We start from the raw sequence: 18,722 nt of genomic DNA, 5'->3' as shown, positions 1-18,722 counted from the left end.
ATAAGCAGTCGTATGAAAACACGGAAAACGAAATTCCAAAAACAAATTCAATATTGTCCTTCAACTTTGAAAATGTTGTTTTCCATGTTTTCAAAAATGGATTTGAAATCAAGAAACAAGCAAGTAAAAAACTCCATAGGTTTCTTTTCTTGCAACACTTCTCTTTTCTTATTACGGGGAAAAAAATGAAAGTCTCTCGTTTCTCTCTTCCTCTCGAAACTTCTACCTAAGGTTGGCCGCGGTCCGGTTTCCATCTTACACCAGAACCAAAATCGGCACTATTCAATGATGCGGGTCGGTCTAAGTTTTAGAAAAAATGGAAGGAAAACTGTACCAACCTGGACCACCATTTTTCAATGCGGTTTTTCGGTATTGGACCGGTTCCCTATTTTTTTATTTTTTTTATGGGCTTTGGTAGCATTATGATATGCTTGACTGGTCCTATATCAAAGCTTGTTTACTCAAGTTTGGTTTTCATGAGCGGTAGATTTCTCTAATTATGGATTTGATTATCTCTATGCCTTATTCCATCAACATTAATGAGTTTGCCAAATGTTTCTTCAAATCCTTTAATGGAATTCGTTAGGAGGACCCTTTATCCCGTTATCTTTTCATTATTTTCATGGAGCCTTTTAGTCGACATTTTAATCTTTTAGCGAATAACAGTAGAAACTAGGTTGGTCTTCTTTCTTCCCCTTGGGGTTTTAGGATCTCCAATCTTGTTTTGCTGATGACTGCCTTATTTTCTCTATGGCATCATCTACAATTGCTAGGAAAATCTCTACTGATTTGCAAATCTTATCTCAGGTTTCATGCCTCCAAATTAACTTCAACAAATCAACAATATTCTTCTTTCTTGAGTTCCTACTGCTACCAAAAGTACTATAAGCAATATCCTACAAATTCAACATAAGTCAACTATAGGTCGGTACTTAGGTGTTCATAATGTAGTCTTTCGCAAGGACCCTTAAAATTCTAAAGACCTTACTCATAAAATCCAAAAGAAGTTTGTTGGTTGGAAAGCTAATACCATGTCTAGGACGGGTAGATTAACTTTGATTAAGGCTAGTATTTATGGGATTCCTAATCACTCATCCCAAAAGTTTCTCATTTGATGGATAGGGAGTATAAAAAAATTCTTCTGGTTAGAGAGACCCATTGCCCTCATGTGGCTTGGAAGCAGGTTTGCTTGCGCAAGGAGATAGAGGTCTGGGTATTAGATCAGCTACTCACTTTAACCTTGCTGCTCTAGCTGAATTACGCTAGAAATGCCTGACAAATAATCGGAATTAGTGGTCCTAAATTGTTCACAAAAAATACTTAAGGATTAAATCTTTTTTTGAGATGAAAAGACCTCTTATCAGTTTGCAACTTGGAAAGCAATTTTAGACTATAGACTTATTTTACTCTAAGGTGTTAGGTGGTTGTTAGGAGATGGGAGTTTGATTTGTTTTTGGCCATAACTAGCTTTTTCCTTTTCCCTTTCTCACCTTTTACTTCAGAGTCAAAGAATTTCTATTGATAAAAATTTGAAGGTTTCTACCTTCATAGCGAATAAGACTTGGAATACTACTCCTCTTCTTTGTGTTTATTGTCGCAAGATATTGTTGATTAAATTTCTACTCTTCCTATCCCTCTAGATTCGTGATAAATTAATATGGGGACCTAACCTAAGTGGAAATTTTTCTATTAAGAGTGCTTATAAAATCCAACACCCCCTGATTCTTAGCTTATGAAGAAACTTTGGAAGCAAAACATTCTCCCAAAATTAAAGTTTTTTGCTTTGTGAATGTTACTTTAAGAAACTTACATATACCAACTACAAAGTAACAAGTCCACGGATAAGAATATAAATGGAAAGTAATCTAAAGAAGTTAGATTCACGAGACCTTCCCGTCATATGTATATCATATCCTAAAATGTTCCTGGTCATAGGATCACAAATTAGACAATGGTGATCCGCAAAAACTAGTACAGACTATGTCTGCTCAATTGGGAGGATGGTTAGTCTCAATCCATTCGTGTAGAGACATTAAGACAAGTATGTAGGTGCTCAATAAAGATGAAGTTCACTGAATGAGATCAAACTAAAGAATTCTTGTATGGAAGTTTTACGCACAAGTGTCAAACAAGTAATTCTAGGCTGCGATAATGCAAATTAGTCCTCAGACTTGAGACATCACAGTTGTCTTATGTATGAGTTGTTTGTCTTTGAGAATACTATACAGTCACATCAAAAGATGTGACTTAAAGATGTCCCTCGGGATATCCAGCATGACCACAGAGGCATGTGAAGAAATGTCGTATTAGGGATTTGACACAAGTTAACTGTATCCCAACAATACACCATAGAGTATTGTGTTAGAGAAATACTGAACAGCATTGCAATCTCAAATTGACTAGGTTCTCTAAATGAATTCTATTTAGCTTGGGTAACCATGACATACTACTAGGTGTCAGCTATTGTTTGTGGAAGCCTTGTAGGACTAATTATAATTAGCCTTTGCCAATAGGGAGAATTGTTTGGAGGGATACATTTCATATTCAATTTAGAAGAATCATACTTACCCATGGCCTCGCTAATTAGAACTTATAAGATCGCACTCCAAAAATGAGTGGATTGAGAATTAGAAGAGAAGAAAGATTTTGTGGCTTGGTAAAAGTCAAAGGTCAACCGTTGACTTGACACTCAACATGGTCAACAAGGATTGACTAAGATCAATATTTGTTATACAAGTTGGTGACTTAATTTATTAAATCATTAAAATAATTAAACTAAGTAGAATAATTTAATTATTCAATTAAGTTAAAGAACTTTGATTGAGTCCCATATGACTTAAAGAATTAAACAAATGGACCATATGACTTTAGACTATGTAACACATTATAAGATAAATGTGAAGGACCTAGATAACCCAAAAATAGGCCACTAAAAGAGAGGTGTGGCACACATGCCATAGATGTCATATGTATGGGTCTATATATTGTAAGCCATAACGCCATCTTATTTTATGGTTTTAAGTTGGAAATTTGGAAGGAAGGAAATATCCCACCTCTCTCTCAATATCCCCCTTGGCCGGCCACTTGGTAGAGTGAGGGCTAGCACTTTCTTCTCTCCAAGTTTCTTGTTCTCTCATCTTTGTCATCCTTGGTGAAGAGCTTTTTGGAGGTTCATATCCTTTGTACCTATTTGAAGAGCCATAGTGGAGCATCAACAAGCAAGAGATCAAGTCCATTACTTGAACACCTTAATAGGGTTTAAGATTTGCTCCAAGGTGTAACCATTCTTCATCCTTTTCTTTAAAACTATATTAAAGAGTCAAAAGTGCAATTTTTGATAAACCTAAAAAGATTGGGACTAATAGGACTTACATGAGTTTCTAGTTTTTGATTTTGCTTTCGCTATCGCTAATAGATATGTTAATGCTAGATAAATCATTTTCCTATACATAATGAGTTTTAAGAAATACCTAACACATAATTTTCCCTTCAGGTTGCCAGTTCGTTCTAGATTGCATAGATTCAATCCTGCCTTGAACCATGAGCATGCTTTGTAACACACATCCAAAAAACATACAACATCTTCTTTTTCAGTGCCCTTTTGCTATTGCAGTTTGGAATTGTGTTTCCCATTTTCCTCATCTTGCAGCCTATCATTATGATATTATTGAGTGGTTCCATTCCCATAACTGTAATGCTAATCTTTGGGAGCCTAATGATTTTTGCAAAGCTTTATGCTTATGTTAGCAAGTTTGGTAAGCTCGGAACAACCTAATATTTTGAGACATGCGTCCTCATCTTGCACAAGTCCTCAATGTTGCTGGTACCATTCATTTGGATTATTGGTGGACCAATCACAAACCAATAATTGGACCAAGTATTGCACCTATCAAATGGCTTCCTCCTCCTCTTGGCTGGTACAAAATAAAATTTGATGGCTCCGTTAGATGCAGCCATGCTGCAATTGGCTTTGTTATTAGAGATGATAATGCACATGTTGTTCTGGCTGGTGCTAAGAAGATTGGTTGCAATTCTATTATTGTGGCAGAGTGTTTGACGCTTAGAGATGACTTGGCTTATGCTGTTTCGATTTCGAAGGGATGGTCCAACCTCTTAGTTGAAGGGGATTCTAAACTTGTCATTGACTCAGTTTTGAAGCGATGCTCGACTCCCTGGTGCATTAACCAACTTGTTCAAGATATTCTACATCTCAGAACATTCTGTGATCAAGTCTCCTTCTTTCATGTCTTTCGAGAAGCCAATGCGGTTGCAAATGCTCTTGCTTCTTGGTCATTCTCTCTCGCCTTCAAAGTTGTGGGAGAGTGGTCTCCCTTTTTCTATTATTTTTTCTTTTTATTTGGATTTATTTGGGCCTGCGTGCTGTGGAGGGTTGCATCTTTTCTAATTTCCTTTCTCACATTAAAAGAAGAAAAAAAGAATTACAATGATGAATATCTTATTTTAGAACATTAAATACTTTCTAACTCTTCAACTAAATCTTAAAAGAAAAAAAGAAAAAGAAATGCATTAGACTGCAAAGAATTTTTTTACAATGCGAATTAAAATGCAGGCAAGACTTTGATTTATATATGGATGGATTCACTATTCTCTTTAGGATTCACAAGATATCGTCACAACTATTGAATTGCATTCGCATTACCGACGACCCAACCCTCAAAGGATCTTTCACACCTCTTTCCCTATCCATATGAACGGTTTTGGATTGAAAACCATCCCCTCTATCATTGCCAAATATAACACCATCTCTCCACCATTTTGCTCTATATTCCATTTCTACCCCTCCTATAACCCACAAAGAAGAAAAACGAAAGAAAACAAAGTATTATTTTGTGGCGAAAGAAGCGGGTTTGAGGACTCTCTGAAAAGTAGCCGACCCAGCCAACCTTCCACTCTCCTTTTTAGTCCCTGTAGAAAGCGAAACAAAATTATTTACAAAGAAAAAACAAAAAAGAAATGAAAAATACAAAAAAACCCTCAGAAGTTGCAAGTTAGAAGACAAGACACAAACTCCTCTCTCTCTATTTCTTTCTCTCTCTACTTTCTCTCTCTAAAAGACTAAAACCCTTTTTTCTTTGCTTGTGTAGATTGCTTTCCTGGTTAGCCCAACTGATCATTCATTGGTTTCAAATCTTCATTTCTCTGCCCAATTCATTTATGGATCTACTTTCTCCACTTCCAGCTTGAGCTTCTGAGCTCCCCAAAAGCTCTGAAACCCGAAACCCAAAACCCAATTTCAATCGATTCAGCTCAGAAAGTGGAAGAAGCCAAATCGGGAAGATGAAAGTGCCGTGCTGCTCCGTCTGCCAGACGCGCTACGACGAGGAAGAAAGAGTCCCGCTTTTGCTTCAGTGCGGCCATGGCTTCTGCAAGGACTGCTTGTCTCGGATGTTCTCTTCTTGTACCGATACCACCCTCGTCTGCCCCAGGTGCCGCCACGTGTCCGTCGTCGGCAACTCTGTTCAGGCCCTCCGCAAGAACTTCGCCGTGCTCGCTCTGATTCACTCGAGTTCCAATGCCGTCTCGTCTGCCTCCGCCGCCAATTTCGATTGCGACTACACGGACGACGAGGATGGGGACGATGATGAGGAGGACGATGGGGACCGGCGATGTAGCCGTGGGTCCCACACCTCGAGCTCGGGCGGGTGCGGGCCGGTGATGGAGCTGGCAGTGCACCAAGACTTGAGATTGGTGCGGCGGATAGGGGAGGGGAGGCAGGCCGGGGTCCAAATGTGGACTGCAGTGATTGGCGGCGGAGGCGGGCGGTGCCGCCACAAGGTAGCGGTGAAGAAGGTGGCAGTGGCGGAGGAGACGAGTATGGATTGGGTGATGGGGCAGCTGGAGAATTTGCGGCGGGCATCGATGTGGTGTAGGAATGTGTGCACATTTCATGGGGCTATGAAGAGTGAAGGCACTTTGTGTCTTGTTATGGATAGGTGTTATGGGTCTGTTCAGTCCGAGATGCAGCGAAATGAGGGCAGGCTTACTTTGGAGCAAATCCTAAGGTTTTGAAGTTTTCATTTGCTTTTTATTTTTTGATGAAAAAGGTTTTGTATATTATAATTTTCGTATGCTCTGATTATTTTCTTGGTTTGTGTGGTGGTTGTGGATAGTTCAGTTCAAAAAGGTAATTTAGGCAATTCTTGTTGATCTCTATATAGTGGGTATGGAATGGTTAATGATTCTGAATAATCAAATGACAATCAAATTGTTTTTATGGATCAAGTTATGGGTTTTATGATTCATACCGATACTGTATTTGGTCATATTGTTTGACAGTTCAAATATAAAACTTATTTGAAGTGTTTGTGTCTTACTTGAAAGAGGTGTGGTAAAGTCTTTTGCAATAATGTTCTGTATGCTGGGTACTTCACGTCCATTGTCATGGGGAGGTGAGTTACATTGGGTTAGTAGTATTGTGCAATATCTAAAACTTTTCTTCTTCTTTTGTCATGTTTCACCAAATTTCATATATTCTTTGTCTTCCCTTCCTGAATACAAAAATGAGTTGGGATACAAGTTATATTGCAGCCACCAAATTGTGATGCCTTCCATTCCCTGAAATGTTGTTCCCACTGAAAGCTTTCAAGGAAGACAAATTTGTCCTTTCCGACTTAGCCAAACTTACTTTGCCCATTCCAATATATTCCTCCCATTTTTGGACCGTGAAATGTGGAATTGGAAACTTTATAAGAATGTTTATATGCTCACAAGGGTAGATGTTTTTTAGTTAATAGTAATGGTTGGACACTATTGAACAGGTATACATGCAAACAGTTGGGATTCTTTGTAGGATGTGGCATAACAAGAATTGTCCCCGACATGGAAATCAAGCTTATTCAGAAACCTTTAATTCAGTAGTCATATACTTTCTTTAAATCCATTAAAATTGATAGTAGTCAGATTTAACCTTGTGAGACTTAAATTTTTGAGCTTGTACTAGCTTTACAGTTGTAACTATAAGCTGGATTTATTTATTTATTTTTTGGTGATAGACTTTTTAATAAAATGATCTTATATGTTATTTTCCCCTTCAACAGCTGTCAACAATCAACATAATAACTGGTTAATCCATTGTGTAGAAATGCATTTCTTTTGTATACACAGAGAAGCTTACTTTAATTCCATATTTAGGACGCAGGAGAGGGATATACCTAACCACAAAATAAGACTGATCTTGAATATCATTCTGATTTTCCAAATGGAAGCTGAATTTAGATTTGGAGAATAAATGTTGAAGAATTGTGTTTTCACTGAAAAGTACAAAACATCTATTGGGTTTTCAATATAACTAGCTGCCAAATCGAGGTCGGATTTGCTTGGTACATCTCCTGTTTTTATCTGCAAAACCTTGAAAGTAGACAAATATAAATTATTATAGTCATGGATTTGTTTATACTTCCATTTTATACATGTTGAGTTCATTTGGTTTGAGGGTTAAAGTTCTTATTGAGTTAGAGGTTTACAAATCCAAGCTCACCAGTGTGTGAAATTACAAAATATCTTATTTTAGTGACTATTAACTGGCATTAACTCTTGTATTGACGTTTTGAGTGCTTCCCATTTGTAGATATGGGGCTGACATTGCACGAGGAGTGGCTGAACTCCATGCAGCAGGTGTTGTTTGTATGAATCTGAAACCGTCCAATCTTCTTTTGGATTCAAGTGGTCACGCAGTGGTTTCTGATTACGGAGTTGCTGCAATTCTGAAGAAACCATCCTGCCGGAAAGCTCGACTGGAGTGTGATACCTCAAGGATCCATTCTTGTATGGAATGTACGATGCTCAGCCCCCACTATGCAGCCCCAGAGGCATGGGAGCCGGTGAAGAAATTATTGAATCCATTTTGGGAGGATGCTATTGGTATTTCTGTAGAGTCAGATGCATGGAGTTTTGGTTGTACATTGGTTGAAATGTGCACTGGTTCCATTCCGTACGTGGAGCAACTTACTGTATATTTGAAAGTTCTCATTCTTTTTCCCTTTATTGAATGATTTTTAGTACAAGTTGAAATTCGTTGTGCAGATGGGCTGGTTTAAGCACAGAGGAAATTTATCGGGCTGTAATCAAGGCTCGGAAACTGCCTCCACAATATGCAAGTGTAGTAGGTGTTGGAATACCTAGGGAATTGTGGAAAATGATTGGTGAGTGCCTGCAGTTCAAGGCATCAAAAAGACCGTCTTTTAGTTCAATGTTAGCAACATTTCTCCGTCATTTGCAGGAGATACCACGGAGCCCTCCTGCAAGTCCTGATAAGTAAGAATTCAAAGTACTGTTTATACTTTTGAATTTTCTGGTATTTTTGTTAGTGGCATCTTGACTCAATACTTGCTGATGCTGTTGGATGAAGAACAAATATTATATAGATATATATTTTTTTCAATAACTCGGGATATCTGACTATTTCCCAAGGCAGAATGAAGAACATATATATAGAAACTGAGTCAGTGATGCTGGGTTTCTCTCAATGCATGGGGGCCCAATCTACAGAGAGAGCAAGATCAATATATTGTAATTTATAATTTGCTAATTACATTAGATTGAGTGACATCTTGAGTTTTTGAACACAGTGGTTTAGCTAAATGCTCTGGATCAAATGTGACGGAACCGTCTCCTGTATCCCACTCAGAAGTTTTTCACGCTAACCCCACCCTTCTCCATAGACTTGTGTCCGAAGGGGATGTACACGGTGTTAGGTTAGTGCATTTCATTCCCTAATTATTTGGGCTATTTGTTTTTAAACCCAAAACTGTTGTCTTATTCTCCTTATGCCACACTCTTTGGTTATACAGAGATCTGCTTGAAAAGGCTGCAGCAGAAAGTGATAACAGCGCAGTATTGTCTTTATTAGAAGCTCAAAATGCTGATGGCCAAACTGCTCTCCATTTGGCCTGTAGACGTGGTAGTGCAGAACTTGTTGATGCCATTTTGGAGCATCGAGAGGCGAATGTGGATGTCTTGGACAAAGATGGGGATCCTCCACTTGTTTTTGCTTTAGTTGCTGGATCCCCAGAATGCGTTCGTGCTCTCATTAACAGAGGCGCTAATGTGAGATCTAGGTTGCGGGAAGGCTTTGGCCCGTCTGTTGCTCATGTCTGTGCCTATCATGGCCAGCCTGATTGTATGCGTGTAGGTCTCAGTTACATGGATAATGAAATATCATGTTTAATGATATTTCATTTTTGCTTCATAAGGTTTTTGAAAGGTGTACTCTTAACATATATTTTGCATAATTTCAGGAGTTACTAATGGCTGGGGCAGATCCTAATGCAGTGGATGAGGAAGGTGAATCTGTACTACATAGAGCTGTTGCCAAGAAGTATACAGATTGTGCACTTGTCGTTTTGGAAAATGGGGGCTCTAGGTCAATGTCCGTTTTAAATTCAGAAAAATATACGTAAGTACGAAATTGATTTTCATTTTCTTTAATTTTTGTTTACTATAAGAGTAATGTGCATATTTTTACCTCTCTGGTAATGAAATTCATTGATGATGTGTGGTGCGATACCAAATATTTGTGGATGTTTTTTTAATGGGCACAATCCACTGAGCCACAATCAGGTCTGAATAAAAAGTCATTGACTCATTTAGGCACCTTGTGTAGAATTTAGTGCGTTTTGAGATACAGAATTCTAGTTTCTTTGAATGTGAAGTATACAAATTGAATGCAAATATATTTATACGAACAGTAGTTAAGATATTCAAGTCTTAGAATGCAGTCAGCCAAATCTTAACCCCTTCATCTGGGCATAAAGCGTAGTTACCAGTGGGCATTTCCAGCTTTACCTCCGTTCATGTCTTCCCAACTAAGATCCATGATATTATGACTTTAATATGTGTAGAATTAACTTGTCGGAGTCTTACATATGACTATCACAATGTGTAGTTATATTGATCTTGTTTACTGGTTAGCCTCATGTCAGCTCTTTTAACATATCATGTTGGGCAGCATTCAGTAAGAATCTGAATGTATTATTTTGATCTTTTTAAAACAGATCATATTCACAAGATTTGTAGATGCGTTACCCTGATAGATGTTTTTGTTAGCTCTTGTCCAATAATTTAATCCAAGTAGAAAAGCCAAACATCTATATATATATATATATACATATATATATATATATTACATTATCCACAAGACCCATGATAATAAAATTATGGAGAAGAAAAGATTAATGTATCTGCCTCTTACAGAATGAAACATAATTCACTTTCGATATCATTATAATGAATCTGTCTCACAAACACATTATCTCAAGTCCTTGACACGATCTAATTATTATTATTATTATTATTTCACATCATGATAATGCATGGGTCTCATAAATATATAATAGGTTATAAAGTGTAACAGTATTCATCTTGATAATGTACATGTCTCACATATACATTACTGTCTGTATCTTCATGCATAATTTTATATTCATCCTGTGTCTTGTTTGATAGATCTTGACGAATATTATGAAAATATACAAGTTTTATGTAAAACAGACATGAAGTTATTGTTTTTATAATTCGATTAAACATTGTAGTTTATATTGAGTACTTTGATAAACACAGTGGCATTTCTTTTCAACAAAAAAAAAAAAAGAAAAGATTAACACAGCGGTATTAGCAACATTTGAAAAAAAAAAGAAACAAAAAAAGAAAGTAAAGTCAGCCCATAAAAGTAGGCAGACAAGTCCTGAACTAATCCAAAGGAAAAAGAAAACGTTGTACTTTTGATTGAGAAAAGGTTTGACTTGGGATCTCAGGCAAATCAACAAATCATATAATTTCTTATAAAAATACCTAATTATATACGTATGCTTTCCTTAAAAGGCAGGGTTTACTTGGATTTACAAGTCTGGTGATGTGTCAGATTGTTTAAATGTATTTAAAAGGTGCAATATTGTTGGTGAAATATACTGATTGAGTCTGTTGGAGTCATTGGCCCATCATTCCTGAGCTTGTGATTCAGAGGACATGCTTAGTAGACCACCTGACAATTGTCACCTTTTTAGTAAGCATAATATATATATATATATTTTTTTTTTCTGTCGTTTGATTGTTTATAGCCCAAAAGCATTTGCTTTTATCTATTAAAATTGTTAAAAGTAGTCACATGGTTTTGCACTTGCAAGTAGTGGGTTTTTGATTGAAACTACATAAAGATTTTGACCTCAATGTTTGATTGCCCTGTTAAATTCTTATCGTATCATAGACCATTGCACTTGTGTGTGGCAACATGGAATGTTGCTGTTGTTAGAAGGTGGGTGGAAGTTGCAACACCAGAAGAGATTGCCGATGCAATTGATATACCAAGTTCAGTTGGCACCGCGTTGTGTATGGCAGCTGCTCTAAAGAAAGATCATGAAATTGGTAATCCTAGATCCTTAAAATGTCTTGTTAATTGATCTGAAACTTTTATTTGTTTAGTGATTCTTTGTTTTCAACCAGGTTTAGAGGCACTTTGATTACATATTGATTACTTTTGGGATTTTGGTTGATGTGTATCGCGTCCAATAATTGATATATAGGATACTATGTAATATATATATATATATATATATAGTCTAATAGTTTGTGTCTTTTGTTATCTACTTTTATCCTGAGACCTCCTTCGTTTTCCATAAACCATCAGTTTTGTTAATTAATTGGGTTATGTTATTTGGTGTTTGGAGGTTAGTGTTGCTATACTTGCAAGTTACAACAAGTCTTTATTGAGCTCAATTTGTGTTTTACTAGAAAATCTGGTCTAAAAATGTCAAATTTGAAGTCTTTCCTATGTGCATGCTTCTGCATATTTATATTTGTATGTTACAGAGTCTAGATATTCATGCTTCTTTTATTGATGAATATTTACAAGCTCCAAAACTATAGAGTTGCATTGTCAAACAAGGGATCAAGACTTCAAGCTAATGCAACAATAGACACAGAACTTCTAAACTATTTCTTGTCCCTGTTTTTAAGCTGTTTCCGGCCATGCTGACATGTGGGGTGGGCACTTAAACCTTGAATCCCAAATATTGTCAGAAAATGTGTGATATTAAAATCTCTCTCTACTCTTTTCTTTTGTATTCCTTTCTTTCCCATGTCATTTGTTTCTCGATTTCCTTTTCCCCCTTTTGGGTAAAAAATATTTGTAGAATGATAAAATCTAACACAATCATATGATTTTCACATAAAATTTTTGTGGGTTGTGTATTTTGTCATTTACTTTTAATCTGAGACCTCTGACATCTTCCGTAACCATCAGGATTTGCATAGCTGGTAGGGTAAAATTGATTTCTTGCACTTTGTAGTTGTTGATTTTTTCTGTTTATGTACCTACTTAGCTGGTAGGGTAAAATTGATTTGTTCTGTTTTCCAGTGTTCCACTTAAAGTAAGAAGTAATTTATCTTATGATTAGTATTAGTATTTTTACTTGATGCTGCTTGTAGAAGGAAGAGAAATGGTGCATATTTTGCTTGCTTCTGGAGCAGATCCAACTGCTCAAGATGCCCAGCATGGACGGACAGCTTTGCATACGGCTTCAATGGCCAATGACGTTGAGTTGGTCAAGGTAGTCAAGATAGCTTTCAATTACATGACAACAGAATCTAAAACGCATTTCTTGATTTTTGGTCACTCATCCTCTGTGCATTATTGATGTATCAACACCTTGGAAAATTCATTGCTAGATTATACTTGATGCTGGAGTTGATGTGAACATTCGGAATGTACAAAATACAATTCCTCTTCATGTAGCATTGGCCAGAGGGGCGAAGTCATGTGTCGGACTGCTTCTATCTTCTGGAGCAAATTATAATTTACAGGTTTCTCTTCAATTTAGTGAACTTCGTTTGTTGCATCAGTTATATGTTCTCATGGTATCTAATCATTTCTTGTTGATATAGAACTGTAATATGAGAAAAATACAATTTTATACATGCACATGTGGAGGCAATCTAGGGAGGACCCAATTAGGATTTGCATATTAACTTTTAAGCAGATATGGTTGAAGATGGCTCTCATTATTAGCCGTTAAGAAGATATTAGCCATATCTTATCAAACAATTGATATGAAAGTCCTCTAAGTTAGGCCCTTGTTGGAACGGAGTGCACACACGCATACAAAGACTGCATTTATCTCTTGACGATGCCTAATGACTTTGTCCTTATCTTTTTGCTACTTAAACCAGATTTTTCTTTGAGTCATCATCAGCCTTATGTATTTTGCTCATTGTTATCAGGATGATGAAGGTGACAATGCTTTCCATATAGCAGCAGATGCAGCAAAAATGATACGTGAAAATCTTGAATGGCTTATTGTTATGCTTAGAAATCCTGATGCTTCTGTTGAAGCCAGAAATCACAGGCAAGTGCCAATTAAGGCATTGCTCTTTTTTGTGGTTTTACCGTCATTTGCAAGAGATTCTCTTCTTACAATTTTATATACTATTGTGTTCGAACTTGTACATCTAATTGTTTATAAGAAACAAAAATGATGACTAATAAAAATACCAGGTTGTGAACTAGTTATTAATGACTATCAGGCCTTTGAAATTTTGCATTTAATCTATTAGGAAACTGATTGGGAACTCCATAAAGGTGCCAAGGCACAGGGTAAGCTATCTAATATACTAAACAATTTAAAATTTTGACTTTGATGACAGCGGCAAGACATTACGTGACTTTTTGGAGGCCCTTCCCCGGGAATGGATATCTGAAGATCTGATGGAGGCACTTGTAAATCGGGGAGTTTTTCTGTCTCCTACAATGTGAGAAGAGATAATATCATTGTGTTATTCTGATAGCATGTCTAATAATGCTTCCTTGCGACTAGTAGATTTCATAATTCTTGTTTTCTCTATGGTTTAGATTTGATGTAGGAGACTGGGTGAAATTTAAAAGAAGTATAACAACTCCTACATACGGCTGGCAAGGTGCAAAACATAGAAGTGTTGGCTTTGTGCAAGGCGCCCCAGATAAGGACCATTTGTTAGTATCATTTTGTTCGGGAGAGGTTCGTGTTTTGGCAAATGAAGTTGTAAAAGTTATTCCTTTAGACAGGGGACAGCATGTGCAGCTGAAACCAGATGTCAAAGAGCCCAGGTTTAATTCTGAACAGTTTCTATATTTATCCAAAGCGGTGGCATCTTATTCCAAGCTTTAATTGTTACATAACTGTATCTCGTCTCAAGCATTTAAATTGAAAGTGACATTAATGTATTTATTTTTATATTTTGGGCTGAAGGACTACTTATTAGTCCATAATTTATCGTCTTAATATGAAGTAATTTTGAAATAAAATTGGTTAAACATGAATACCAAAAGGGTTAAATACAAGAAGATACAAAACAACACAGAAACATCGAACTAAACATAAAGGTTTTGGGGCATTAAAGTAAAAGATAAAAACATTATATAAGGACCAAGAATAAATATGATATATTTGTTCCTAATAATATTTTATCAGCAACGTGGTAGACAATCTGTGTGAACTATAGAAATAAAATGGTTTGCTCATAAATGCAGAATTCTGTACTACTAGGTAAATGGCTGTAAAGGTTTAGATAAAAGCAGATGTAGTGATAGAGACAAAAGTAGAATAGTTTGGCCATTTTTCTGTTAATCAACAATGAAACTTCACATGCATGCATTGGATCTCTCTCTTTTGCGTTTGCCATATTTAATTCCTTTCTATTGTCAGCTTTAGATATGCATCTTCTGGTATCTTCTTGCATGTAATCCTTATTCAAAATGGATTGTAGTAAATTTAATGACTGACCTTGCTTTGTTATCAGGTTTGGGTGGCGTGGGCAGTCACGTGACAGCATTGGTACTGTATTGTGTGTTGATGATGATGGTATCCTACGCGTTGGGTTTCCTGGAGCCTCCAGAGGATGGAAAGCTGATCCTGCGGAGATGGAAAGAGTTGAAGAATTCAAGGTTGGGGACTGGGTTCGTATTCGTCCTACTCTTACAACAGCAAAGCATGGACTGGGATCTGTTACACCTGGGAGCATTGGTATTGTGTATTGTATAAGACCTGATAGTAGTCTATTGCTAGAGCTGAGCTATCTTCCAAGTCCATGGCATTGTGAACCAGAGGAGGTTGAACCTGTAATCCCATTCAGGGTGAGTGAGATATGTTGTAGAGTGATAATTGATAATTTTATTTATCCCTTGATGTTTTTTATGTATTCTTTTTAAACACTAATACATTGTTGACTTTGAAGATTGGTGACAGGGTATGTGTGAAGCGATCTGTTGCAGAACCTAGGTATGCATGGGGTGGTGAGACACACCATAGTGTTGGAAGAATAAGTGAGATAGAGAATGATGGCCTCCTGGTAATTGAAATTCCTAATCGACCAATACCATGGCAGGCCGATCCTTCTGACATGGAGAAGGTGGAAGACTTCAAGGTAATATCTAATTGTTTATCTTATTATATCTTAGAAAAAAACAGGGTAGTTTTTTTAATATGCTGCTTTGTATCTGCATGTTGGTATTTCCACCATGAGCAGGTAGGGGATTGGGTTAGAGTTAAAGCTTCTGTGCCCTCTCCCAAATACGGATGGGAGGATATTACAAGGAACAGTGTTGGGATAATTCATAGCTTGGAGGAAGATGGTGATATGGGTGTCGCCTACTGCTTCAGGAGCAAGCCTTTTTCTTGTTCTGTCACAGATGTGGAGAAGGTGCCCCCTTTTGAATTAGGGCAAGAGATTCATGTGATGGCATCTATTACTCAGCCACGACTTGGATGGTCAAATGAAAGTGCAGCAACTGTTGGAAAAATAGTTAGAATTGACATGGATGGAGCTTTGAATGTAAGAAATCTCATCTCACACACAGGCAATATCTTGCATGAGTCGTTCCCTTGCACTCTTCTTCATTTCAATTGTTATGATATCAGATTCATCGCATATCATTACATATAACATATCAGATTGATGTACAAATAATGTGCTGGCTGGGGACAATTTTAGATAAGCGGGCTGTTACTGTCATTGAAGTTTCATTTGCTTCGGACACATTCGACAAATGAATTTTTTCTTGAAAAATAAAATTAAAGAGAGAGGAGGAGGGGAGATGAGAGAGATGAGGGATTTAGTTTTATGACACATCTTTTCTCTCATGTCTTCCTCACCAGTCTCTGCCTTTCTGTCTTTAAAACAAGAAATAAATAACAAATATGCTTAAAGAGATCAGCACTTTATTTATCAGCAAAATAAGTTGTAGAACCATTTGTTATTTTCTGCCGGTGCATGACAACTTCTGCAAATATATAAGCTTAGTACTTGTGTGTGTACACGTGCTCACAATCTAACAACAATGTCAAGAGGACCTTTGCCCTCGTTAACTATCACTGTACATGAGAAGAGGTTTTGGTTATTTGATGTAGGTAAAAGTGCCTGGTCGACAGAGCTTGTGGAAAGTTTCTCCTGGAGATGCGGAACGACTCTCTGGATTTGAAGTTGGTGACTGGGTACGTTCTAAACCAAGCCTGGGAACTCGACCAAGTTATGATTGGAACAGCATTGGAAAAGAAAGTTTAGCTGTTGTGCATAGTGTACAAGATACAGGTTATCTGGAGTTAGCTTGTTGTTTTCGTAAAGGCAGGTGGATAACTCATTACACGGATGTTGAAAAGGTTCCGTGCTTAAAAATAGGGCAGTATGTTCGGTTCCGGACTGGACTAGTTGAACCAAGATGGGGCTGGAGAGGGGCTCAACCTGATTCTCGAGGCATCATAACTAGCGTTCATGCTGATGGGGAAGTCAGAGTGGCTTTCTCTGGTTTGCCAGGGTTGTGGAGAGGAGATCCTGCGGATCTTGAAATAGAGCAGATTTTTGAAGTTGGAGAGTGGGTGAAATTAAAAGATCATGCAAGTATTTGGAAATCCATTGGGCCGAGCAGTGTCGGAGTGGTGCAAGGATTGGGATATGACGGCGATAAATGGGATGGAACCACTTTTGTTGGATTTTGCGGGGAGCAAGAAAAATGGGTTGGGCCTACCTCTGATCTTGCTAGGGTGAACAGGCTCATGGTTGGCCAGAAGGTTAGGGTTAAACTATCTGTCAAGCAGCCAAGATTTGGGTGGTCAGGCCACAGCCATGCAAGTCTTGGAACTATATCCACAATTGATGCTGACGGCAAGCTGAGAATATACACCCCAGCTGGTTCAAAAGCTTGGATGTTGGATCCATCGGAAGTGGAGCTTGTGGAGGAAGAGGAGCTTCACATTGGAGACTGGGTTAGGGTTAAAGCATCAGTTTCAACTCCAACCCACCAGTGGGGAGAGGTGAGTCGTTCGAGCGTTGGGGTGGTGCACCGCATGGAAAATGAGGAGCTCTGGGTGGCATTTTGCTTCATAGAGAGGTTGTGGCTTTGCAAGGCATCAGAAATAGAACGGGTTAGGCCATTTAAAGTGGGGGACAAAGTGAGGATTAGAGAAGGGCTGGTGAGCCCACGGTGGGGTTGGGGAATGGAGACTCATGCAAGCAAAGGACAGGTAGTGGGGGTGGATGCAAATGGGAAGTTAAGAATTAAGTTCCGGTGGAGAGAAGGGAGGCCATGGATCGGAGATCCTGCTGATGTTGCTCTTGATAAAAGCACGTAACACAACTCATCCAACTAATGTTCTCAATTGGCTCCTCCACTTTCAGGGGTTCTCGCCCTCTCTCAGCTGGTGCAGATAAGTGCGAATGCCATTGTGACCGCACAATGCGATCAGATCTGCTCTGAAACTATAACTTTGTTGTAATGGGCTCTGAAGGGATAATTTATTTGTTAATACAGAAGAGTACAAGAGATGGATAGATAGGAAACGGGGGGAAATTGTCTTGCCTTATTGTTAATTATAGGGGACACAACGGAGGCAGAGAGAGGTGGCAGTTTGCCATACGTGTTTCGTAGGTGTTGTGAAGTTGACAAGCTTTTGAGGTATATATATATATATATGAGGTTATTTATATTGATGTACAAATTGAACCCTTAATCTTGTTAGTTAATACATTCTTTTAGAAGTACCTAGTAGATGTTTTCTCCAAAACCCACTGAAGAGTGTTTTGATAACTTAGAAAACTGTCATGCCCAAGCATCAGGTAAATATATAAACACAATGGAGGAAGCAAGCTGCAAATAAATTATGTACCAACAAATTACAATTCACATATCTTCACATGCTAAAAGTGGTACTACCCTGCCGCATTCAACAAGTGATTTAAAAACAATTAAATCACTCGGCTCGGAGCAATTGGCATATGCATTTCATACATGCATGTGAACATTGAAGAAAAATCAAATACCAAATATTTGGATGTTGGTTTTTTATCTTAATGAGTATTTCAAAATATGTTTTAATACCAAATATTTTAGAGTGTACGTTTACAAGGATCAAAAGTTGTATTCTGGAGGGTAGGACATTATAACCTGCTACACCGAGATATTATCTCAAAAGAGCAGATCTACTCTTAAAAACAGTAACTTACACGCCTCAATTTACTGTTCTTGATCAAATGAGAGCATCCACAACCAAGATTCTCGAACACTGGATGCACTAATAACTTTCTAATGTTCCACAAACAACTTTTATCAACAATGTCACATTCCATGATTTTTCCCAATTTACATTTTATATATGGTATTTGATATATGCTTTCGAATAGCTTTACTTTTCTTCTTCTACTTTACATTTTGAAATCTGGTAAGAGCCATGGATTTACAAAGA

At 37.6% G+C, this 18,722-nt stretch overlaps 1 protein-coding gene across 1 annotated transcript; it reads left to right on the top strand.

Moving 5' to 3' along the window:
• The first annotated feature begins 4,812 nt into the window (after positions 1-4,812).
• Positions 4,813-17,990, top strand: LOC117617108 (E3 ubiquitin-protein ligase KEG). The gene is made up of 16 exons (XM_034346365.1): positions 4,813-6,023; positions 7,589-7,951; positions 8,044-8,274; positions 8,589-8,714; positions 8,811-9,147; positions 9,258-9,415; positions 11,222-11,379; positions 12,442-12,563; positions 12,682-12,816; positions 13,234-13,358; positions 13,657-13,761; positions 13,862-14,095; positions 14,788-15,121; positions 15,223-15,411; positions 15,514-15,819; positions 16,395-17,990. The coding sequence occupies exons 1-16, from the start codon at positions 5,299-5,301 to the stop codon at positions 17,610-17,612; spliced, it is 4,866 nt and encodes a 1,621-aa protein (XP_034202256.1). The 5' UTR covers positions 4,813-5,298; the 3' UTR covers positions 17,613-17,990.
• The last annotated feature ends 732 nt before the right edge of the window (positions 17,991-18,722 follow it).

Source organism: Prunus dulcis, chromosome 2 (genome assembly GCF_902201215.1).
Source record: "Prunus dulcis chromosome 2, ALMONDv2, whole genome shotgun sequence".
Lineage (NCBI taxonomy): Eukaryota > Viridiplantae > Streptophyta > Magnoliopsida > Rosales > Rosaceae > Prunus > Prunus dulcis.
Note: the sequence above shows the minus strand (reverse complement) of the source record. Positions and strands in the feature narration are given on the sequence as shown.